The sequence below is a fragment of the Marmota monax genome, unplaced genomic scaffold (genome assembly GCF_021218885.2).
Source record: "Marmota monax isolate L192 unplaced genomic scaffold, Marmota_monax_Labrador192_F-V1.1 WCK01_AAM20220418_F8-fsc00030, whole genome shotgun sequence".
NCBI lineage: Eukaryota > Metazoa > Chordata > Mammalia > Rodentia > Sciuridae > Marmota > Marmota monax.
In genome coordinates, this window is record NW_026691988.1 from 14,900,261 (window position 1) to 14,927,004 (window position 26,744).

Genomic DNA, 26,744 nt, shown 5'->3' on the forward strand with positions numbered 1-26,744 from the left:
ACCGCTTGAGCCACATCCCCAGCCCCTACTAACATTTTAAATTGGTCTATTTTTCAATGTTTTATTCATGTCTGTTTGTCTCTATTATTTTTATGTTTGCTGAATGTCACTTTTATTATTTTTATTACTGTTTTATGATAGGTGCTAATGTCTGCTAGTACTTCCCTCAATTTGCCATTACTATGTTCTTTTCAATTTATAAAAAATAAATCACTTATTATTTGAGATTGATTTTAGGATCATTTTCTTTTTCAAATGTTTTATTTAAACCCTGGTGGAAAGTTTGGATTTAGTTTAATCAAAAAATTAGCTTAGGGAGAGTTTCTGATTCCACTTGTAAATATGAATACATGTTAATTCTAAAGTGAAATCTGTAAAGAGATATTAATGTGAGAGAGAAAAACTAAGCAGAGAGACAGAGACCTCCTAAAGAATTCTTGGTTACCCACAAGCCAAAATTCACAGGATTGCTCTTGTGGTTGGTGGTTTGTGTTTCCAGAAAACCCCTGCTTCTGGCTTCACCACATACTGGGGACTGAACCAGGGGATGCTCTACCGCTGAGTTACATCCCCAGCCCTTTCTATTTCTTTTGAGACAGGGTCTCCCTTAAATTGCTGAGGCTGGTCTTAAACTTTCCAATCCTCCTGCCTCAGCCTCCCAGGTAGCTAGGATTACAGGCATGTGCCACCAGGCCCAGCTGCTGCTGCTGCTTTTGGTTTGGCTGTTCTTCTTCTTTCTAGTTCTTAATTTTATCAAATTTATGTGTACTTAGTCAGTTCTGTAAGACATTTAGCGAAAAATGAAAGTCTAAGGAAAAAAGTCAACCTTCTTTCCCATTTCCACCTCACGAAAAGCAAAACTCTTCAACCATCTTGGTACTTCACATCTCTAAGTGACACCCTTTTATTAACTATTTCTTGGTCATTCATTGCTAGGCATTAGCTATTGCTTCTCCATATGGGGTGCACACTGCCTGCCCCATCCCGCCAATACAACTATCATAATTTAAGTTAGATCAATCCTGAATGATCACATTTTTCTGATTATGAAAATACTAATTACAGCTGAGCTATACATTGTACTATGATTAGTTTCCCATAACTATACAATATTTTTTGCTTTCCTGGAAGTTAATTATCTGTTCTTTTTTTCTTTCAAACTTGGACATACCTATAACCTCATCAACTTCAGATTGTGTAAATCTCTTCAGAAATTTTGATGCATGGAATATTCTATCAATTTCATCCTTCTGAACAAATCTGTAATTTCCTTCCTCATCTGGACAATAGTCTTATTGGTCAAGTGCACTACTGCGGCTTTAGAGTTTCCCTTTTCCATCACCCTGAAAGGCACATGCATCCTCTCCTGCATCTCTTGTTAGGATTCTACATCTAGTTTCTTTTTTGCTGTGCTTCCTTGTTTTGTTGAAAAGCATTGCTTGTTTTTTTTCTGAGAAAAAAAAAGTTTATGATTTACCATAGGTTGTAAAATCTTCTGAGACTGAATATCTGAAGTTTTTATTCAACCTTTACATTTGCTTAATATCTTGACTGGGTATACAATTCTGGGTTGGAGACACATTTCCTTAAAAGTTTAAAGCATTGTTAAACTATTTTTTAGTTTCCAATGTTGCTTTGTATAAATCCAAGGCATTTTGGCTCCTAATGTTTACAAATAAGATCTCCCTCTCTCTCTCACTTTTCTTCTCCCTCTCCCCCTTTTGCCTCTCTCTCCTCTTTCTTTCCCCTTCTCTTTCTCTCTTTTCTCTCCTCCCTTTCTCTGTCTTCCGTTCCCAATCCATCTCTCCTCCCCCCCCCCCTCTCCTCGCCCCCCTCTCCTCTCTGTCCTTCTTTCCCCTTCTCATAAACTTATAGGACATTCATTCCCTGGAATTCTTATCATTTAGAATTTGAATGTGAAGAACTAGCCTTCTACATTCTTTACCTTTCTTTTTCGGTCTTTCTGCTCTATAGACGAGGAATATTCATTTTCCTGCCTCTAAGTTACAGGTAATAAAAAAATAAGTAAAAAAATCTGGTGCCAGCCGGGCGCAGTGGTGCAAGTCTGTAATCCCAGCAGCTCCAGAGGCTGAGACAGGAGGATCACGAGTTCAAAGCCAGCCTCAGCAAAAGCGAGGTGCTAAGCAATTCAGTGAGACTCTGTCTCTAAATAAAATACAAAATAGGGCTGGGGATGTGGCTCAGTGGTTGATTCCCACTGAGTTCAATCTCTGGTATCCCGCAGCCCCCCAAAAAAGTCTGGTGTCCAACATCTCATGGATCCGGTCAAGCCTCCTGTCTCTTGCTGAGTATGTCTACCCCAGTATTCTCTTTTACCCTATTCAGAATATAGTTTTCTGTGTATGTGGAACAGGGGTTGGAAGACAGTCCCACTTCCTTTGTTTTTTCTTTTAAGAGAGAGAGAGAGAATTTTAATATTTATTCTTTAGTTTTCGGCGGACACAACATCTCTGTTTGTATGTGGTGCTGAGGATCGAACCTGGGCCGCATGCATTCCAGGTGAGCGCACTACCGCTTGAGCCACATCCTCAGCCCCCAGTCCCACTTCTTAACAAAGCTTCTAACTGAACCAATTTGTTATTCCCCACCTTCACCCCTTTCCCATAGGTACCCAACCTTTCATTCTGATTCCTGGGTAACTTAGGTTGTTTCTTGTCCTTTTGCACTGCTAGCTGAGAATTCATCTTTCTTAAAGCTGCTAAATTAGTTATCAATTGTTCATTTGCCTTAAAACTTCTAAAATTGTGTTGCTCCTTTCTTCTCTCTTATTTTTTTTAAGAGAGAGAGAGAGATAATATTTATTTTTTAGTTTTCTGTGGACACAACATCTTTATTTTAAAAAATACGGAACGCTTCACGAATTTGCGTGTCATCCTTGCGCAGGGCCATGCTAATCTTCTCTGTATCGTTCCAATTTTAGTATATGTGCTGCCCAAGCGAGCACTCCTATTTTTTTTTTTAAATCCCTGTTGGCTTATACCTTTGAGAGAGTTCCCTCAGTGGAGTTTTGTATGGGAGCAAAAGTAACATCCAGTTTGCCATTTTACCCCAAATAGAGAAGGCACTTTTACAAATACATGCTTATTTTCTGGGTACATATGCTATTTGTGTATACAAGCAGATATATTTCCCCAAATTGTTCTTTATTATCTTAAACACAGAGGATGGAACATAGGACTGGGATGTTTAAGTGGGCAAGGTTGAATTTGACCAGGGAGTAGGGGAGGCGAGGGCATCTCTGCTTGGAGGGCACCTTCAGAAGGAAAGCGGGATGAGGTGACATCCAGAATGGAGTTTCTCTAGAGAAGAATGGACCAAGGGGTTGGGGGGATGCGTGTGACTCAACTGTCATTTGCAGTTTTTCCTGTTGACATTCACAGAAAATGTTTGAATTTATCAACATGAGTAGAAATGTAAGCATTATCTAAAGGAAACACTTTCACTGGTGGAGAATCCATTCACTGTGGGTCACATACTGTGTGTAGGGACCTCCTGAGGTTATTACTTGTTGTTACTCTAATTTGCCTGAAGCTGGGAGTTCATGCTGGTTTTTCTGACTTTGCAGCCTCATATATATTATTTTATTCTTATATCAGGGATTGAACCCAGGGGCACTTAACCACTAAGCCACATCCCCAGCTCTTTTTATTTTTTTATTTTGAGACAGGGTCTTGCGAAGTTGCTTAGGGCCTCGCTAAGTTGCTGAGGCTGACTTTGAACTTATGATCCTCTTGCCTCAGCCTCCTGAGCTGCTGGGATTACAGGCACGCACCGCCATGCCCAGCAGTAGCCTCATTTAAACCTGAAGCTATTAGATGATTGAATTAAGAAATCTCTTCTAAATACACAGGAAACTGAAGGTATGTTACCTCGTGACCTTTCCAGTTGTCTTTCACTATGTTGTAACCCTCTGCCAGGCAGTTGATGATGGGGAAGTTACATAAGTCAGTTTTAGTTTCAGCTGTGTCTGTATTTAAATATTTCATCAATCTTATTTTAAATTTATAACATTTTAATTTATATTTTATTGAAAATTTTACATTTTTATTTCTATGCTGTTGCATATATTTTAGCTGATAAAATTGAGATATTTTAATGTTGTGTTAAAATCTAATTACAAATATTACTCAACAGTAAGAAAAATGAGTTCTCATGTTTGATGTGTATGCATTTCATGGTTGGTAGGAATTATTCTGCATGGATACTCATAGCCTGTTCTTTAGCTACAGAATTTTCTGTGCCTTCAGATGGATAGGAAGTTATTCACTGATTCCTATTATGAACATTGCCAATACCAGTGCAAACATGCTCCATTCTTTTATCCAAAATAGAAGTTTACATAGTGTACAGGTGTTGCCTCCACCCCACAACCCCAACATCTATAGGTGTTGATTCCATATAGTTCTAAACAGAATGATTGCTGCAAGGAACAGAGTACATTTAGGTAATATATGTGAAATTTGGTCAGCTGTTGCATTTTAGGGTTTTTTCCCCCCTACAAGAGCAATTTTTAGGTCCTCTTTGATGGGTATCATACTAGACATTCACTTTGAAATAAAAATGTCATTCTGCTAAGTGAGTTTTTTTTTCCTTGACCCTCTTTTGTACAAGTCATCTAACTCATACTTCCCTGAGGTGTTTATTAAATATGGGACATTCATATTCTGTCACCTGAGTTAGAAGAGTAATACAGAAACTGAAAACAGAATAGTGATAGTGATTTGGTTTCATAGGATCATTTTAGCTCATAGGATCTGTGCATACTTCCAAAGGAAGAGTACTTGTAGAATCATGAATAAACTACCCGGTGAGAGGAACTGGTTGTGGATGGCAGGAGTTTTCAAAATACAGATGCTCTTCAACCTACATTGGGGTTATGTTCCCAGTAAACATACTAGGAGTTAAAATACTGGAAGTAAAAAATGCATTTAGCACACAGCACCTACTGAATATTACAGTTTAGCACTGCAAGACTCTTTAGAATTTGGGTTTTTCCCACACATGACCCTTTGGCTGACTGGGAGCTATGGCTCACTATCATTGTCCAGCATCATGAGGGACAATGGTACTGCATAGAACTAGCCTGAGAAAAGACCAAAATACAAAACTCAAAAGTACTGTTTCTACTGACTATGTGTTGTTTTTGCACCATATACAGCCACTAACAATAAATCCTCATTAATTAATTGGGTGGGAGGGGAACCTTCCCTTTCTGAGACACTGATGTTTATACCATCAGGACAATTATTTGGCACTTGCTGCTTATATTTGTTTGTTTAAATTGTAGCAATAAGCTTTTGTTTTAAATGCATGAGAATTTGCTTTCCAAAAATTATGGGTTTTTTTTCCCCACGATTTATATCAGCTTCCTAGTTTGTCTTTAAAGAATGCATCTTATAGATGCCTATTAAGCTAAAATTGTTAATCTCCTCCCAAAAGAAACCCTGGCCCTAGACTTCATAAGTACTAAACATGAAGTCCTCAGACTGGCTGAGGCTCTTCCAGATATTTTTGTGATTCTGAGGTATGCAGAGTTGTGGACACCACCCTCAGATTCTCAAACATGAACGCGCACATGAGTGTTCTCTTTTCTAGAATTTCCTTTTCCTGGTTGCTCTCAGTATTCTTTTTATGTGATTTCACCTGCACAAAATTTTATTGGCAGAATGTTCAGTGTGACTTTTTCTGTGGCCCTATATCTCTGAGGGATGTGAAACCTGAGAACTGTGGTTTACCAGGGAAATGTTCTATATTTCACAGGAACAGGGTCCATTCTTGTGACTACTGTCTCTTACCTGTTTACAACCTGCTACCAAAGAAAAGAATCTGGAAGAATATATTCGATCTTTATTATTGGTTGCTTTCATAGTTACTATGCATCATTGTGTGGAGTAAGGAAAATGTTTACTTTTCATGTCAAACAAGTTTGTGTTATTTGATTTATTATTGTTACAAAGAGCATGGATTGCTTTTATAATCAGAAAGGATTTTACATAAGGTCATTGGAAAAGAAGTTATTTAATTAAAAAATGCACTATTTATGCAGGTGGCTATTGGAACTACATTAGTTGAGTGGATTAAAATCATATGAGTAGATGAGACGGGGTAGCATATACAGAGGGGTTATTGTCTGCCAGGAACAGCTACACGTATACAGAAAAGACCAGGTTTAGAGAAGATGGTTTACAAAGAAAGGTGGCATAAGCCCAGGCTTGGAAAGCACTAATTTACTAAGAATCACACCTTTCTGTTAGAAATTTCCCTCTAACTGTGGGATCCCTGAAATCAGCCAAGAAACCCAGGTGAGGCCCAACAATGGCAGGGTGGGGCTGAATATGGCTCTGTATGCCTCCCTAGGCGACATCTGTGGCCACTCCCTTCTGCTTCTGAGTAGACTTAGAATTCTAAGTAGATCCCACAGCTCTAAAAACAAGTGTCCTGATTCCCTGTAACATTCTGAAGGGTGAACGAGGCCCTAATCAACCCATGACATTCCTCATCCAGCTAGCTCACATCCACTAATTTCTGTTCTTTATGGTGTGATGGCAAGAAACTTCTGTGGCCCAGTTTTTAATGGCAGTAGGGACACTTTATCAGAAAGTCACACTGTGCCTGTCCTCTGCTCTTTATATTTGGGTGATCTAGCAACAGTCTTGTGATACACTTGAACCTACCCACCTCCTTTTCAAAGCTGGCTCGTCGAGTTCTCAAAACCTCTTATCAGACTGAACCTTGGCTAAGGTTAAAACCACCAGGTATCTGTGTGCTATCCTGACCCCACAGCTCAAGGATCTTTTGTAACATACTGTGCATCAAACAATCTCTCAGAGCCTTTTTGTGGAGGGTGCTTGTGTGTGGGATCATCATTATTTAGCTGTTCATCATGATTGAACACAATCCTCCAAAGGAAAGGAAGGGCTGTCCTCAGACATTTAAGAAACATGTGCTTTAAAAAGGAGTATATGCTTCATTTTAACTTTTGCATAAATAGGAATAGAATATCATAAATGCATACTGAATTTAAATCAGATATATAATTTAGACCATGATCAGCAGGTAGGTAACATACACCATCAGGACAATTACTTGGCACTTGCTGCTTATGTTTGCTTGTTTAAATTGTAGCAATAAACTTTTGTTTTAAATGCATGAGAATTTACTTTCCAAAAATTAAGGTTTTTTTTCCTAATGATTCATATCAGCTTCTTAATTTGTCTTTAAGGAATGCATCTTATAGAGCAACCTTATAGAGAAATCTTATAGAGCAAACCAAATCTTATAGAGAAACCCAAAGAAGATGCATCCATTAGCTTTTTTAGCATAACAAATCACCCCCAAATAACAATTCATTATTTATCCTGAGTTGATCCACATAAGGCATCTGCAGTAGAATCTGGCAGATAGCAGGCTCTGGGTTCTGGCCTCAATTGGGCTTAGTCATAGTGCTGTGGTAGGGGCCAGCTGGGGGCTGGCCTCTCTCTCCATGTGGTCTTCATCCTCCAGGAACCTCACTTGAACTTCCTTCCAGTACTCCCTGTGGTCAGAGGGGCCAGCCCCAACGTGCTTGTACTATTTAAGCAACTGTTTGCATCATGTATGAGTTCTCCTGTCTTCTTGGTTGAAGCAAGTCTTGTGGCCAAATCCAGATTCAAAAAACAGAGGAACTAACACTGTTTTTTGTTTTTTGTTTTGATGAGAGGTATTGAAGTCCTCCCTTACCTGCAGTTTTTCTTTCAATGATTTCAGTACTTGTGATCAGGTGTGGTCTATTAAAAATATCAAATGGAATATTCCAGAAATAAATAATTCATTAGTTTTAAATAACTTATTACCACCCAATTTTGTTACAGTTATTCTATTTCATTATTAGTTGCTATTGTTAATCTCTTCCTGTGTATCATTTATAAATTAAATCTCATCATATGTATGTACACATAGGAAAGATAGAGTTTATAAAGGGTTTGCTACACTCTCTAGTTTTATCATCTGCAAAACAACTTAGAATGCATTTCCCACAGATAAGTGGGGGCTGATGTATTGCTAAGAATTTGTGATCTTGTATTTTGTCAAGTGTATTCTGCCTTTGGCAAAAATTACTCACACTTTTCCTGAAAGAAAAAAACAATGCTCATTCCAATCCTAAAATTTCCACAATCTCATGTGATTATGGTATTAGCCTCTAGATGCAGAGGGTTATTTGTCTTGGGACTGCATAAGATCCAGATATGGACAGACCTCCTCTTACCTGGCTCTTCAGATGCAGAGCTTCTTGATTCTGAGATGGTACACTAAAAAGGTAGGCTGCATCCCCCATACCCACCCAGAACTTAAGGAGGAATAGAGCAAAGGATAACCAAAATAGACACTCTGTTTGAGAAAGCACACAACTAAACAGGGATAGGATGCAACAGCTGGTCCACAGCAGTTATGTGCAGGTGCTGCCAGGTCCCCACCCCTCGGCCTAGGAGGCTCCTGGATGAGGATCCTGCTGGGCTCCTCAGAAGCAGCTCACTGATTCAGGTTCTCTATGGCTCTTGACTCTGCCCTCTGAGACACTCTTCCTCTCCTAGGAGAGATGGCTTATTGTTGTTTCCACATAGCTTCCTCAGATTAGTTCCTGCTCATAAAAATTTGGGGACCCAGAGGCCCTTTGAAAAGAAGGTCCCCAACTTTTTCAAGAGTCTTAGAACCCCTTTTGTCTCACTGCAATGGTCTACGTTAAATTTAACAAAGGTTTCACCCTGAGGCCCATTCTTATTTTGAGAATCTTTTCTTCCTGCTCAAGAGACTGGAGAGTTAAAATGGCTTTATTTTACCATCTTAGAAGTCTGGCTCCTTTCAATTTTCTCTAATGCTTATGAACTAGACAATTCAATTTTTAGCTCATCTCTCTCTTGCAGAACCTTAAATGTAGCTAGAAGCACTCAATTAGCATTTTCAATAGTCTGGAGATCCATGCAGCTTGATCAAAATTCACTGTGCATTTTCAATTTTTACACACTGCCATAGGTGACCACATGTCCAGTTGTTTTGCTCAACCATAGCATCAACTACCTTTGCCCTGGCTGCTCTAGTATCTCCTCACCTCTTTCCCAGTCTCCTCTAACAGTGTGCATGCCATCTTCCCAGTTTTTGCTGACAGTTACCTTAGCACATTTCACCAGTAGTCAGGGTCCAAAGCCAATGTTGAATGTCTTAGATATTTTAGATGCCACTTCTAAGTACCAGTTTCTGTATTGGTTAGCTTTTGCCACATAAGAAACTGCTATGCATCTTGGTGCCTTAAAAAACAATGTTTTGTGGTGGTGCACACCTGTAGTCCCAGTGGTCAGGAGGCTAGGACAGGAGGATCACAAGTTCAAAGCCAGCCTCAGCAATTTAGTGAGGACTTTAAGCAACTCAGCAAGACCCTGTCTCAAAATAAAACATAAACAGAGCTGAGCATGTGGCTCAGTGGTTCAATCCCTGGTACCAAAACAAACTGTCTTTCTCACAGTGCTGTGATTGGCACTATACTGGTCTCTCCTTCACTTATGCACACTCAGTCATTTGGTGGACATGCTTGGGGCTGTGCTCAGCTTGGATCACGGACACAGCTTGGCCGCATCTTCCTGAAGGTTAGCCCAGGCTTCTTCTTAGAGTTGTATTAGTAGCAACCTTTTAACATAAGTGCTTTGTAAACCTCTGTTTACATTTACAAACATGAGTGACCAAAGCAAATCCCACTCTTGTGGCCACCCTCAAATTCAGGAAGTTGAAAAAAGATCTTCACCCCTTCATCAGAGGAGCAGCAAAGATTGCGTACTGAGTCCTTTTCTTGCCTTCTTTTCCTTTTTGAAAGATTTCACAAGAAGTGTGTACAGATGGGTTGAGAGGAAGAACAGGGCACTGGGGAACCAGCTCAAGGAAGTAGGATATAAATCTATGGTCATCACATAAGTTAATAGATGGACATAGTAAAATAATCTGATGCCTTCCTGGCTTGTATACTACCTGAGTATAATAATTGTCATTTATTGAAATCCCAGTATGTGCCATCCTCATGAAATGTTTCATCCATATTCAAATTTTATTGCTACAAATGGAAATGCTATTCCATTATTCCCCTACTTAATTTAAGATTAATGAAAAGTCTAGACTATTTTCACTAATAATCTTTTTCCATCATTTTTTTGTAGATTGCTTAAATGCAACAACCTTCTCTTTCCACATTTTCAAATCAAGGCGCAGTGCAAGATAATCATAATCGTCTTTTTATGCTTTGACCTTCTTTGATTTTATTCAGCTTGGTTATTGGGTTGATTGAGGAGAGAACACTATTAAGTAGCCACCCTCACCTGCCCCATTTCCATTCCAGTTGAGCAATGAGAAGGAAGAAAGCGGTTGGAGGCCAAGATGCCACCTTTGCTACTGAGAGAGACAGGCTGGCAGATGTGGCTTTTGTCTGAAAATGTGCTTTAGATCCTGAACTCAGAATTCCATGGACTTACCCTCCCCTAGAAGCTCTGGCCAGAGATGACTTCTCTCACCCTTACCAGGAGCAGAGCAGAGGGGAACTCAGGTGTGTGGTAGCCCCTTCCAAGAGAAAGAAGAGGCTGGGCTAACAGGGGCTGTTTCTCCCAGATCCATCCTGGAGATAAGTGACTCCAAGGTTCTTGGCAAAAAGATGTGGCGAGAGAGAGAGAGAGAGAGAGAGAGAGAGAGAGAGAGAGAGAGAGAGAGAGAGAGTCATGGGAAGAATGTGACTGACACAGCACACCCTCTATCTTCACACAGCTGCAGTGCAGGTAGCAAGGACATGAACGCAGGACCTGGAGATATGTGAGCTTAAATCCCAGGCTTCTTCCTTTCTTACTGAGTGAACCAGATAAAGAACTTAACTTCCTGGGACCCAGATATAGTACATTAAAAATGATGTTATCCTCCTTACAGGGTTATCATGAAAATTGTTGATGGATTGAATATCAATTGTCCTCTCCCTGTGACTGGTTCATAGTGGACATTCAGTGTGTCAATCAGTGTTTTTCCTTCCTTGCTTTAGGTAGCAGCTTGATTCTTGAAGGTATGCTGGTCCAGTCCTAATTCATCATTATTAAATGCTTGGTCTAATATGTTCACCTGCCACAATCTGTAAGGGGAAGGAGAAGACTCTCAGTGGTCGTATATGTAGATAACTGAGGCAGTGGTGGACATTTTAATTCTAGGGAGAGGGAAACATTTGAAAGCAAACAAAACTGCATCACCCCACAGTTCAAAGATGTTAATAATGACATTAGAGTTATCAATAAATTGTGTCCACTCTTTAAGGAAGCAATGAAGTGTATGAGATTTGAGATTTGAAGGAGGAAACTTCAGGGATTGTAAATCACTTTCTAAGAAAAAACCTCATGCATTGATGATGTTGAAAAATCTCATGTAAAAATTATCAGCCAAAAATAATATTTTTTTATTTTTGGAGAATTTAGGTGGAATGAATGGAATATATTAGCTAGATTAATTAGATGAATCTTTTTTTAAAAGAGAGCGGGGGGGGGGAGAGAGAGAATTTTAATATTTATTTTTTAGTTTTCGGCGGACACAACATCTTTCTTTGTATGTGGTGCTGAGGATCGAACCTGGGCCACACGCATGCCAGCCGAGTACGCTACCGCTTGAGCCACATCCCCAGCCCCAATTAGATGAATCTTAATAACAAGATTAGATTAATGGCTCAAAGACTTTGAGAGGAAGGGGAATAGAAAAAGGAATGTAAAATTTCCCTTACCTAGTATTACAGATCATTGATGATTCTGAAATCTCCTTTGAATTCTTCTTTTAAGAGATACTCTGTAGAATAGTTATGAAATACCATGGCATGAGTTAAAAAGGTATACAATTTTCAAACAGGAATCTAAGTGTGTTCCCACCATTGCTTTTTCTACATAGATCTCTTTATTTTCCAACCAATACTTTGCCTCAACTTCCAGGGCCAAAGCCAAATCAGATGGAAGATACAACTCTTTTTGTTTGCAAATACTAATGTAAAAGTGGAAAAACTTATACAGGTTGTCTGAGCCTAGACCTCCTCTCTTTAGTGTCTCACTTACTCTATCACTTCTGTGCACCTAACTTGAAAACTTCAATCTCCAAGTGTTTGTCCTTTCTTATTTCAGAATTATTTTGTGCGCTTTGGAAAGTTGTGGGGACATATTGCCTGATTGAGGGCCCCGACAACTGAAATGTGGCAAAGTTGAGGAAACTCCCATATGAAGAAATTAGGGCAGAGAAGAAAGTAGTGATTCTGATGTCGAAAGTGTTTTGATGTGATAATCTGGATTAGGTTATTAGATGCTGCTAATTATTCCAAATATAAAACCTCAGGGAACAAGTTCCCTTAAGATTAGAGATTTTGGAAACCTTTTAGATGTCTCAGGAAAAATAAGCTAGCATGGTTTTGTGGATTGTGGATGGACTCTTGAGTCAGGCTTTTAGAATTCATATCTCAGCTCCACATTTATGAACTGTGTGACTTTAGGAAAATTGTTTATTGCACCCTTTAGGCTTCAAGTTTCCTCACCTATAAACTGGGGATGATGCTAATACTTCATAGGATTAAATGAGTTACGATGCTTATCACTGTTTTGCACTTTACAGTTTCTTGCAACATTAGCTATAAAGCAAAATTATAAATCTATACTGGGTAGCTGCTTTGATGTAAGATGCATTTCTATAAAGTGTGTCTGAAAGCATATGGCTAGAAGTGAAAGCCTGGTTGCTCGATGGCTGTTTATTGACTCTGCATAATATACTGCTGACTTCTGCTCACTCATTGGCAGACACTTCTGATTCTGGGAACTCAGAGGTAGGGACATAGGGAGCATCAAGTGAGCAGAGGCGGAGATTGCTTTGAAGAATTCTTTCTTGGTTGTTGCTTCAGAGTAAAGAGTTAAAAAGAGACATTTATTATTTCTTCTAGTTCTTTTATAAACATAATGCATTTCAATTAACACTTTAAACTCTTAAATTGTGCTTGAATTTGAATCCTAAGAAAATATCAAATGTGTTCTTTTTTTTATTTGTTCTTTTTAGATCTGCATGACCATAGAGTGTATTCTGACATATATACAAGGAGTATAACTCATTCTAATTAGGATTCCATTCTTGTGGTTGTACATGATGTGGAGTTTCACTGTAGTGTACTCATATATGAACATAGGAAAGTTATGTCCATTTATTCCACTGTCTTTCCCATTCCCATCCCCCACTTCCCTTCCTTTTCTTTTATCTAATCCGCTCCTTGTTAATCCCGCTCCTTGTTATGTGTAGCATACGCATATCAGAGAGAACATTCGATCTTTGTTTTTTTTGGAATTGGTTTATTTCACTTAGCATGATAGTCTCCACATTGATCTATTTACCAGCAAAAGTCATAAAGTTATTCTTCTTTATGGTTGAGTAATATTCTATTCTTTATTCATCTATTGAAGGGCACCTAGGTTGGTTCCAGAACTTGGCTATTGTGAATGAGCTGCTAGACACATTGATGTGGCTGCGTCACTGTAGTATACTGATTTGAAGTCCTTTGGGTATAAACCAAAGAGTGGGATAGCTGGGTCAAATGGTGGTTCCATTCCAAGTTTTCTGAGGAATCTCCATACTGCTTTTCAGAGTAGTTACACCACTTTGAAGTCCCATCAACAATGTATGAGTGTGCCTTTTCCCCACATTCTCACCAACACTAAATGTTTTTGCCCAGTGAACTGTATGATCCAACACAGGATTTTTTTTTTTTAATTAACTTTAGAGCAGCAAGAAAATAAGACTTTTTAGGAGCTCTTTTTTTTTTCTTAGTTTATAATTTTAGAAGATCAAAGGACAATTTTTGTCTGTTAGACCTGACCTTTTTTTTTTTTAATTAAGGGATAGGGCAAAATACTGAATTTTACTCAGTTGAATGAAATTATTACATATGGATCTGAATCAGCCTGCTGGGGAAGATGCACTCATTGTCCTTTAAGGCTGTCACCGTGGTGTGCGCTGAAAAGTGATTGCTAAGTTACTGTGACATGGTACCTATGGAGTTTCCCATTCCCTACCAAACACTGTGGTGGGATGGTTGGGCAGGAGGGACTGGACCAGGTGATTGAGAAATGTTACACAGAATGACCACAAAGACCCACACAGGTTGTGATCTCTTCAAGGAGGGAAAGGCTGGTGATTCATACCATGTTCAGCTTCCCAGGCAGATGCCCTGATCCGGGGTTCAGCCACCTAGAAAAAGGGGTATTCTTGTCATTTTCACAGGAATACTATCTGGCCTTACACACAAAGGTCTGCAGAGGCCCCTAGGGTTAGTGGTGGACCTTCTGATTTGTAATCATCACTCTCTTTTAACAATACCTAAAAATTGGTATAAAATAAGGACCTATGAGACACTTATCATGGAATCTGAAAATCAGAACATGAACAGTGTTGGGAGATGCTCAAAGGGGCAAGACCTTTTCTGCTTCATACATTGCTCAATACCATATGCAAAGAATACACACGTGTGGATATGTGTGTCTAAATGTGCACTTTAACTCCTGTTAAAACTAGAATCCTAAACTTTCAGAACTTAAAGCAAAATAAAATGTAAAATATTTCTTTATCATAAATACAGAAAGAAAGGACTCTACATGCTTTGGAGGGGGGTTTGTTCATTTGTTTGTTTTTACTTCCTGTATTCTACAAATTGATCTCTGAAACAAACCTCACATAATTTGATTTGTGCCTTGCTGTGCTTTGCATTGTATATCCACATATCTGAGGTTTCTCACTCTTATAAAATACTTGAACAAATTGCTGTGGAACGGGGAAAACGTTTGTTTCTTGATATTAGGTAAATTTTACTTAATGTGTGTATTAGTTTATTAGGTGTTTTAGTCAGCTTTTTCACTGCTGTGACTAAAGGACCCGACCAGAACAAGTGTAGAGGAAAGATTTATTTGAAGGCTCATGTTTTCAGAGGTCTCCATCCACAGACAGCAGGCTCCATTCCTTGGGCCTGGAGGTGAGGCAGAACGTCATGGTGGGGGAGTGCAGCAGAGGGAAGCAGCTCACATGATGATCAGAAAGCAGACAGAGGCCACTCACCAGACCCAAATATATACCCCAAGCCACGCCCCACTTCCCACCTCCTCCAGCCACACCCTACCACTTCAGTTACCACTGTTAATCTCTATCAGAGGATTAATTTACTGATTGGGTTAAGACTCACAACCACCACCACCACCACCACCACCCAATCACTTCTCCTCTGAACCTTCTTGCATTGTCTCACATGTGAGATTTTAGGGGACACCTCACATCCAGACTCTAACACTAGGGCTGCCATAACAAAGCACTACAGACTGGGTGCTTAAAAAATGAAATTTATTTTCTCATAGTTCAGGAGGCTGGAAATTCAAGATCAAGGTTCTGGCAGGGTTGATTTCTTCTGAGGTCTCTCTCCATGGCTTACAAATAGTCATTTTCCTCTCTATCTTCACATGGTCCTTCCTCTCTGTGTGTGCACATCTGTCCAAATTTTCTCTTCTTATGAGGACATAGTCATACTGAATTGGGCCTCAATCACATATGAGGTACCAGTCTTAGGTCTTCTACACATGAATGGGGTGGGTATGGAGTAAAAGGACACATTTTACCATGTAAGGATATATGAACAGTCTCCTCCTCCTCCTTCTTCTTCCTCTCTCTCTCTCTCTCTCTCTCTCTCTCTCTCTCTCTCTCTTTCTCTCTCTCCCCCCTATTCTCTCCCCCCCACTCCCCATTTTTGTTTTGTCTTGTTCTGCTTTTGGTTCATTTGGTTTTGGCAATACTGAGATCAAACCCAGGGCCTCTGGTAGGGTAAATGATGGCTTGCAGAGCTATAACCCCAGCACTGAGCAATTTTTTTTCTTGTTCCTCTAGAGTAAGTAGGCACAAAGTGTCTCTTTTATGATCAGAAATATGACTGTACATAGTGTTTGTAAGTGGTTTGCTTAGGGATAAATTGGGAACAGTGGCTTCCACAGTAGGTCTTTGTGGCATCCTGGATATTTGTTATTTTGTAGTTATCACCCCCATTCATTGATCTTCAAAGGTATGTAGAAACTTGCTTTCTGAATCTTTTCTTCCTGATGTGAAAGAAGATGTCACAACAGAGTTGGAATTTTAGCTCAGTGGTAGAGAGTTTGCCTAGCATGCATGAAGCCCTGGGTTTCATCCCTAGCACTGCCCCACCCCACCCCCCCCCAAAAAAAAAAACAAGAAAAGGTCAAGATTTTATGTGCCAAGCACAGTAGATTCTTCCTGGCAGAATCTAGAAGCCAAGATCCTAGGCCAGTATATTTAGCTAATGGGGTTTGTCATCCATCATTGTTCACTGTGATGCAGGTAGAGAACTTATTCAGACACCATAATGAGTGATAGCAAAGCCCAACCTTCAATTTTGTTCATAGTTCCCTTTGGTCATCATCTGCAATAATTACAAATTTTCACTCAAAAACAAAGAGGTTGGGCTGGGCGTGGTGGTGCACACCTGTAATCCCAGCAGCTCGGGAGGCTGTGACACGAGTATCATGAGTTCAAAGCCAGTGTCAGCAACTTAATGAGACCCTAAGCAACTCAGTGAGATCCTGTCTCTAAATAAAATATAAAAAAGCATTGGAGATCTGGCTCAGAGGTTAAGTACCCCTGGGTTCCATCACTGGTACATAAAAAGGGGTTGGAATAAACTCTCTTTAACATTCTTGGTTACTCTCCCTTTGGGTCTTCAGATTGTCTTCATGACTCACTAGATTGAAGGTGAGCTCTCAATTGACCTTGATTTGTAATCCACCCTCTGTCCATCCCAAGGAGCCAGGAGACAGTGCTTATGAAAGCCACTGGCATTTCACAGGAGAGAAAGGACAGTAGTTCTGCCCCTTTGCTTTCCTATCAATTCTCTGTTCATTAAGATTGCCCCTGGCCTGGGGACTATTAAAGTTCTTCATAAATGCATGACATTTAGGATTAAAGTCTGCCACAGTGGGTATCTGTGGAATGGCTCACGTGCGCATTAGAATCACCTGAGGATCATTCCAGACCTACTGGATCAGAAGGGCTGGTGGCACAGGCATCTGATGTGTTTGAAGCTCTGAAAGCCACTTAGCTACCATTGTACCTTTGTTCCTTTGTTTTCTCTTACATAAAATTTTATTGCTCAAAGAAAGGAGGCTTAAGTAATTTTGTCTTCCTTCCTATTGGATCTAGTTTTCAAGACAGCTTATATGAGTTACTTAAGAAGAATACTGGAAAGCACAAACAGATTTAGCAGTTGGCTCTAAATTCTCTTTTGTATTCTTCACCTCCATGTGAATCAAAACAGGACTTGTTTTAGCAACTTTACGAAAACAGTTTACCAAAGTCTATTGTATCATCTTTTATCACATGAGACATGCAGGCCAATGGATTCGTTTGGGTTTTCTTTGTCATTTACCATAGTTCTCTTTTTAGTATCTCAGTACAAAATCAAGCTGCTGGATATGACCATTGTTTTGATATTCTTTTTGTGTCCATTTCTATATTTGGATGTAAGTTTAGCAAGGTATATATTTCTAACCTTTTGGGAGAGATTTTCAGAAATGTCAGGTGGCTTTTAGTAACTTTCCTTTTGTTCACTCCCTGGCAAGCAGGAGACCTTCTGTGTGTGTGAGAGACCCACTCCCTTGGGGCTGGTTGAGCTGGGCCAGGAAGGGTGCAGGGGAAGGCAACAGGAAGGCCTCTTCCTGGCCTGCACTTGTCTAGAGGATCTCCATATCCCCTGGCCCTTCCTTTCTCTCTCCTTATAGTCATGGACTTGGGCCTTCAGATGAACCTAAGCTTCACCTGATTGAGGACTTAACAGTGGCGAGGTTGTTAGATCCCAAGAAGGAATGATTGACTGCCCTTGAACATCTTCCAAGAATACTTCCTGTATGGTTTGAACTGTACTTTGCTCTTTATAATGTGAATGAGATGATTTCCCCACTTAGTTTTTTCATGGATTTAGAAGAGCAGCAGAATGCACAGGACCTGGCTAGACCAGTAGGATAGCTACAGACAGATCCTTACTGTCCTGGTGTGTAGCACTGCCCTGTCACCACCCATTACCTTCCATTGTGGTGCCTTGTAAGCCTTGGCCAGGATGCCAGGAAGCCATCTGTCATCCATTCTTATCTTGTTTGTCAAAATTTCATTCCTTCCATCTGTTGAGTAGTAGACTGCATTGGATGCTAACTTACCAGATGCATACAGATCAACTCCATGCTAGCTAGGCAATGTTCTTTTCCAGATACCATAGGTGTGAACCCGATTGTAATGTGTACACCTTAACGAAGGAGTTAAGGATTCAACTTTAAAACAAATAGAACTTCTGGTTTTCTATGGGGTTATCCCTAATTATGAAATCTTCATGGACATAAAAGTTTTGAAAATATGGAAAAGCACAAGGAAATAATTAAAATCTCTTTTAGAATTTTGTGACCCAAAGAAAATTGCAATTAACATTTTGATGTGTATTATTTAACCCTTTATTTCAGAATACATATGTGGGAGTTCTCCACATTCTCTTCTGATTACTTTCTTTTTCTACCTAAGAGAGTATTTATGCTTTCCATGTCATTATAGCTAGCCTTCTAAACTCTGCAGTTCATTTAGCAGTCTCATTATTATGCATTGAATCATTTTAATTTCTTTTTTTTTTTTTTTTTTGGTGCTTTTTGGTGCTTGGGATCAAACCCAGGGCCTTGTGTACGCAAGACAAGCACTCTATCAACTGAGCTATATTACCAGCCCATTTTTTAATTTTTGTAAAAACAATGTGGTGATAAAAATGTTTATAGTTATGAGCATCAAACTTCTTTGCATATAACCTTGGAGTGCATTGCACATAGGTCAAAACAAATGTACACTTTCAAAGCTTTCAGTACATATCGCTAAGCCATCCTCTGGGAAGTTTCTATCAATTTACCTTCCTGTCAGCAAGCTTTTGAGAGTTCTCAGAATCCTTACCCATTTAAAATATATATTTTTTTATTTTAAAAGTTCCTGCTAATTTGGTGGGGAAAAAAGAAAAAGTCTCTCAACTATTTAAGTTGTATTTCTTGTTTAATAGTGAAATTCTTTATGAATGCACTTTTATACATTTGTTAAAGATTATATCAGTCAGGGTTCTCTAGAGGAACAGAATCAACAGGAAATATGATTATAAAAAGAGGCTTATTGGGTTGACTTAGGTGACCAGAAGCTGGATCGTCCACAATGGCTACCTACAGGCTAGAGAGCTGGTAGAACCAGTAGCTGCACAATCCAAGAGGCTGAAGCCCCCAAACAAGAGAGATCAAGAGTGCTACCCTAGTTCAAGACTGAAGGCTTCTGGAAGCTCCCTCAAGAATCACTGGCAGAGTCCACTTTGGAAAAGTGAGGAAGCAAGAGTCTGATATCCTCAGACAATTGCAGCAGCAATCAAGAACCCCTTCAAGAAGAATTGAGCTAGCATCTGCTGTGCTTCCTTGTTCTTCCATTTTTTTATTCCATCCAAGCCACCATCCTATCAGATGGTGCTGTCCATGCTTAGGGAGGGTCTCCACTTCAGTTTACTATCCCACATGCCAATCATTCCTAGATACAGCCTTATGACACCCCCAGAAGCCTCTTAACCATCAGCATCTCTTAATCCAATCAGGTTGCCAATTCAAATTAACCATTACAAAGATACTTTTATGTATAGTGGTGAGGTGGAACTATCCTGGAGTCTGACTATTCATTTACTGGTGACCTGGGATTAATTCCTGAATCTTCTGATACTAACTATAACCTACTTCATAGTCTGTATGAAGACTGAGGAGGGTATCACATGAAAAGTACCCAGAAAGTACCAGGCACACAGTAAGCACCCAGTCTGTATCAGCTACTTGTATGATCTCTGTCATTTACATTTCTTCCTAAAATGAGATGTCTTTTCATTGTGTTTGCACAAGTGCTTGGTATTTTAGGGCTTTTTGTTGTTGTTAGTTTTAAAAAAATACGTACTCTATGTTTAAAAAAACTAGAAGAAATGATTTTGAAAGCTTTTACCATAAAGAAATGCTATTTAAGGAGATACATATGCTTAGATTGATTAAGCCATTATGTAATGTGTCAATTAAAAATAAATTTAGGGCTGGGATTGTGGCTCAGTGGCATAGTGCTTGCCTCGCATATATGAAGCAATGGGTTTGATCCTCAGCACCACATAAAAAGAAAGAAAAAGGTAGGTAGGTATTGTGTCCACCTACAACTAAAAAAATGTTTAGAAAAAAACAAAAACAAATTTAAAAAATAATTTTAATGGGTTAAGCAAACTAACCTACTATCTGCCTAATATTATAATTTCCCTCTAAATTCTGATTTGCTTAAATTTTGTTCCAAGTATAAAGAAAATTTGATACACACACACACATAACACACACATATGTGTATATATACATATATGTGTGTACACATATAATGGAGTTTTATTCAGTCATAAAGAAAAAATGAAATTTTCATTTGCAGGAAAATGGATGGAACTGGAGACCATTATTTTAAGCAAAATAAGCCAAATTCAAAAAGTCAAGGGTCCTGTTTTCTCTCATGTGGAAGCTAGAGAGGAAAAAAGAAAAGAAAGGTACAGGGCAGGGATCTCGTGAAGATCAAAAGGAAATCAGTAGAGGAAAGGAACCTGGGGTCTGGGGAAGATGGAGAGGGGAGAGGAAGTGCTGGGGAATGATATTGGCCAGACTATATTATGTGCATGTATGAATATGTAACAACAAATCCCATCTTTGTGTATAATTATAATGCAACAATAAAAAATCTAGGAAGAGAAAAGATGTTTTTGTTCCAAGTGAGAAAATATTTTAATATCAAGACATTCAGGCCCAAATAACGCATAGTTTTGGCCCAGGCTGGTTTTTTTCCCCCTCTCAATCAGACTGAAATGGGAGTTGCTCTCCCCTTTGTTGAGATGGTCTGGTATTGATTTTAGTCACCAGATAGCAGAAATGACATTTTAAGCAGGAAAATGTATTACCTTTAAAATCACTACCATAGAATAATGCTTCTGCTTAATTTATGTAAATAATGATCATGGTAGATGGAGGCTATGGTTAATATGTCACGAGTTTCCATTTACCACTAAATCCAGCTTGTCAGCATTCCATTAATGGTGCTATATAAAATTGATTACCTCAGCTTGAAAGAAGCTTTTAATTTGAGATCAAAATTGCTGATAGATTTTACAGCCATTAAGCACTACTACTTTCCCACTTTTTTCTGCAAATTATATAGCAAGAGAATCTCTTTAGCCATGAAGTCTCATGTATGAGGGCAAAATATCTCCTACTTTGGCTTATATGCATGGTACTAAAAATAAAAGTTTGTCACTTCACTAGAAAAATATGCATATAGAGAACATCATTTTTGCCTTGATAAGCAGGGAAATTATCAAAAATTCTGCCTGAGCTGCCAACTTGTTTCAAAAAAACCATTAAAAGTGGGCAAATATTGCTGCATGATGTATAAATGAGAGTGGTTATATTATTGCTGTAAGGCTATGTATGATTGAAGTTTCCATATAAGAAGTTTTTTTAAAAAAACAGTTTTGTTAATGATGTTTACCATTAGGGAATTAGAGAATGATATTAGGGAAATGTCAATTTTTGTTTTATACCATGTGTGCCTATGTTGGCCAGGCTGAGCTTAAACTCACTAATCCCACCTCAGCTTTACCAGATGCTGGGACTATGGTGTAGGCCATTACACCTGGCTTTGAACCCAGGGTCTTGTGCATGTGAGGCAAGCACTCGACCAACTAAGCTATATATCCCCAGCCCACACCTGGCATATATTTCCAAATTTTGTACTGTACTTTCTTATTAGATTTAATCTGTTTATATTTTTGTTGTTTTACTTCAAGAATGTTTTATTTTCACAATATTTTAAGAGGAAAAAATTTAAGCTGTGATTTATACAATAACTACTTTAAGAGTTATTCTGTACAGGAAGGAATGCTCACAAATGCTAACACAAAATTAGGAACATTTAGTGTTGGTCCCAAGACCTTATAAATTGTTCTTATTCAAAAGTCCCAGTGGGGCTTGGGTGTAGCTCAGTGGCAGAGTGCTTGCATAGCATGCTAGTGGCTCTGGGGGTAAAATAGAAAGAAAGAGAAAGAGTGAGCAGGTGGAAGGAAGGAAGGAAGAGGGAAGGATGGAAAGGAGGAAAGGAAGAAAAAAAGGAGGGGGAAAAATTCCTATGTTTACAAGACTTTTCATATTTTTTTCTGTATCTGTTTTGATTGCAATGATTGGAAGGCAAGATTGTTTCCCAAAACAATCTAAAATTTTCAATTGCTGATTGAATTCTGCTGTCCTGTGATATTGAACTGCGGAAGCCTATACACTGTAAAAACACAACTGTTCATGCCTTTGAGTCATATTTTTTTTTAATTGTGAGCAAAATGCTAGAGAACATCTAGCTTCTTCGGTGCATTGAATTAGGAGCACTGATCAGAACTTTTCTTTAAGCTTCAAGTCCCCTGAATGCAAATGTTTGACTGTCGCTAGAGGAATTTAACCTGTGCATCTCTTTTTGCAGGCAACATGAAGGACCGGCTAGCAGAACTTCTGGAGTTGTCCAAGAGTTATGACCAGCAGTTCCCAGATGGGGATGATGAGTTCGACTTGCCCCATGAGGACTTCGTGTTTGAGACTGACCACATCCTGGAGTCCTTGTACCGAGACATCCAGGACATTCAGGATGAAAACCAGCTGCTGATGGCCGACGTGAAGCGGCTGGGAAAGCAGAACGTCCGCTTCCTCACGTCCATGCGGCGTCTCAGCAGCATCAAGCGCGATACCAACTCCATTGCCAAGGCCATCAAGACTCGGGGCGAGAGCATCCACCGCAAGCTGCGCGCCATGAAGGAGCTGAGCCAGGCCGCCGAGGCCCAGAACGGGGCGCACTCTGCGGTAGCGCGCGTCTCGCAGGCGCAGTACAGCGCGCTCACCCGCACCTTCCAGCAGGCCATGCACGAGTACAACCAGGCGGAGATGAAGCAACGCGAAAACTGCAAGATCCGCATCCAGCGACAGCTGGAGATCATGGGCAAAGACGTCTCGGGCGACCAGATCGAGGACATGTTTGAGCAGGGCAAGTGGGACGTGTTCTCCGAGAACCTGCTGGCCGATGTGAAGGGCGCGCGGGCCGCCCTCAACGAGATCGAAAGCCGCCACCGTGAGCTGCTGCGACTGGAGAACCGCATCCGCGACGTGCATGAGCTCTTCTTGCAGATGGCAGTGTTGGTGGAGGAGCAGGCAGACACGCTGAATGTCATCGAGCTCAATGTGCAGAAGACTCTGGACTACACGGGCGAGGCCAAGGAGCAGGTGCGGAAGACCCTGCAGTACCAGAGGAAGGTCCCCTGCTGGACCATCTGCTGCTGCTGCTGCCCGTGCCTCAACTAGCAGCTGGCCCACACCTCCACCACCCATCCCTAGCCCGAGCCACCCTGGAAAGGACCGTCAGTGGCCAGGTCCTCTGCACTGGGCTGAGAGGCTCCCAAATCCTTAGAAAAGAAGAAACGAGAGGCTCAAGAATTGGAACCCAGCTCTTGCGGAAGGAGATAGCTGATACCTTCCAAGGTTTTTTCGGTGAAGACAGATTCCTAGTGAAGTTGTGCAGGGCAAGTTGTGTGACACTGCATTATTAAATGACACTGCATCTTTCCTCTCCCACCAAAGGTTAAGGAACTGACGTTGGACCTGACCATAGGGTTGACGTCCAAAGCACGCTTCCTGTTGAAGCTCAAGGAGAAGGTCGATTTTACATTCACTCACAGTATGAACTCATCATCAAAACTTAAATTCGTTTGTCTTGTCCTGAAAGTGTTGGTTCTGTCCAATTTCTGGTGAAATTGATCTTGGGGAAAAAATGGGATTTCTGCATTTCTGAGTCATCTGATTTATGATATGTGATTTGGGCCTAGAGGTAGACCTTTCTCCTCACCTCCCCTATCAATAAAACCCACATGGAACGCTTTCTATCCCATAACTTTCTCTTTTAATACCTTCTACCACAATAGATTTTGTGATTATTTTTCCAAATAATTTTAAGCACTGAATATTGAAGAAGCACTCAAATAGAAGTATATATCAGTCATATTTTATGTATTTTCACAGATAAGATTTATTTAAAATTTACTTTTTTACTTGATTGCATATACACAAATGTATGTAAATGTAAAATACTAATATTCACTAACATGTACATAATGACCAATTGGCTTTATCGTTACTTTGTAAATATGTATATAAATATTAAGAAAAACACTTTTCCTGGCTGTTGGTATTAGTTTGCTTGTTTTGAGTTTATCTCCCTCCAATCTGCTTCTTCGTAGTCCAATTTGGATCCAAATTATATTTTGAAAAACTCTGTATTGGTTATGTTAGTAAAGACAGGTGTTAAAGGCTGAAAACATATGGAACCAGAGACAATAAAATTATGTTCTTGGAAATAGTGCTTTTGTTTTAATGGTAGACCATTCCTTTTGTACATTAAGATGGAGTAATTTAAAATGAAATAATTCTGTTTTTCAAGTAAACTTTAAAACATATTATAAATATCCATTTTAAACATTTGTATCTTGACCATTTAAATCTCGGCTTACTTTTTCAATTATTACTAATTTTCTCCCCCACTAGGCTACTTGAGGCTACACCATCTAGATGGATCTCTGAGCACAGGGGGAAAATGATAAACTCAAAGAATTTAGCTACAGGTGTCTTGCTTTCTCTCCCGAGTTATAACAACTTAGCAAAGTCATCAGGTTTTAAGATTTGGTTTCATTTACCATGCTTCTAGTGTTTCTTCTGAGTCAACTCTTAACTCTTTTTCCCCTTATTTAATACAGAAGCAATTTTAGTCAGCAGTCATATTTCTCAGGCCCTCCAGAAGACAAGATTTTTTTGAAAGAGTAGAATGTGAACTCTTTGAGGCTCACTGCCTGACCTGCTTAAGACCAGGTAAGTCTAGCCCTACCTACAACATATTTCATGGTGTAAATATGACAATTGTAGAAACTGGGTCCCACCAGACTTTTCTCAGATTTCTCTCAGTTTCTTTCCAGCTAACTCCAAGGATATGTTTCCCCTTTGACTTAATACACTCCTCCCTATAGCAAGGGAAAGAGTCTTCATACAGTTCCATTGTGGTAGTTTTCACTGTAGGAAAAAAAATTTATATATATATTTTTTTATTTATATATGAATAAATAAAATAAGTGGAGACCTCCAGCCTCTTCCCACAAGAAAAGACAGCTCACAAACTGGACTCATTTGAACCCTAATATACCTAGCATGAGGGAGGCTCTGAGTTCTATCCCCAGTGCTACAAATAAATAAATAAATAAAACTCAAAATAAAAAAAAATATATAAACCCTAAAATATTTTTTTTTGCTTAGAATCATCATAAAAGTAAATATGTTAGAGTATATTATAATTTGTAAATCATGTATTTATACGAATTATCCTAATTCTTACAGTAAACTGAGAAGATTGACTTTTCGAACTACTAAGGGTTTAAGTTATATTTTTAAATATTTGCTATATACTTCTGTTGTTGTTGTTTACTCCAGACAGGACAAAGTATTCATTAATCTAACCTAGTAGATAATGAAATACAAAACAATACTAGCAATTGCTTCAATTTTCATAAAAATAGTTTCACTAATTTTGTCTTTAAATGGCACAAGTAATGTCTATAAATAGGCATTTGTAAAAAAAAAAAGTTATAGTTATCAAGATGGGATTTTTAAAAATGTACTGGATCATTTAAAGAAAAAGAAATATATTTGCTGAATACAGTGTCAATGTTTGTGCTCCCAAAATAGTATTGTGTGGTCACAAAATCAAGTGACAGGAGATGCATTTTGATCTTTTGCTGTCCATTTTCTATATTCAGTTTTTCTTAAAAATAATACCTTTGACAATATTTTTTCTATCAAAATGAGTATTTTGGAAAAAGAAAATTGTTAAAAGTGATGTATAAATATTTTGTTTAATTCAATAAATATTTATTGATAGAAAAAAAAGTAAATGTGTTTGGGCTCTGTGTATTTTTAAAATTCTTCATTTGAACTTGGAGAATTAAGTAAAGACTTCACTTGATTGTAACAAGAGAATGAGAAGACTGTCGTCTATGGAAAGGGACGGATTTTTCTTTCTCCTGGTTAGTAACCACCTGAGGGTGGCATGATGGCATTACAGCTTATGGACCCCATGCTGAGGTTTAAAGCCTGACTGCCATATACTAGCTGTATGACTTGAACACATTATTCAAGCCTCAGTGTCCTCATAGATACAATGGGGATAATAGCACCTACCTTTAACAGAGCTGTTATGAGAAGTAAATAACCAAAAAATGTAAAAGTGTGGAAAACAGTGCCTGGCACATGTTAAACATTGTGTTTCATTATTGTTACAGAATTTCCTCTTCAACTGAGAGAGCTCTTAGTGACCCAAGTAAATAAATAGGTATGAAGTTTAGAAGAAAAAAAATAAAGAACTTATTCTTCTGTTAACAGTCTTTAATAAAATGTAATAAATAACCCAAGATCCTATCTTATTTGAACATTAGAGTTTTTTTTCCCTACAATGATAAAACTTTTTAATGATGGTATTTTACA

At 39.0% G+C, this 26,744-nt stretch overlaps 1 protein-coding gene and 1 non-coding gene across 4 annotated transcripts in view; one reads left to right on the plus strand and one right to left on the minus strand.

The window, feature by feature from the left end:
- Window positions 1–26,163, plus strand: part of Stx11 (syntaxin 11) — a 47,006-nt gene extending 20,843 nt beyond the window's left edge. For 2 of the 3 annotated variants that reach the window (XM_046450799.2, XM_046450813.2), the window contains one exon: window positions 22,657–26,163. In XM_046450799.2, coding sequence (XP_046306755.1) covers window positions 22,657–23,525 — 869 coding nt within the window. In that variant the 3' untranslated portion in view covers window positions 23,526–26,163. The remainder of the gene's footprint in view (window positions 1–22,656) is intronic. The other variant, XM_046450807.2, reaches the window with a different exon arrangement.
- On the minus strand, window positions 2,860–2,965 carry LOC124096994 (U6 spliceosomal RNA). Its single transcript, XR_006853072.1, has one exon. It is a non-coding gene; the product is annotated as a U6 spliceosomal RNA (small nuclear RNA).
- Window positions 26,164–26,744: the final 581 nt, after the last annotated feature.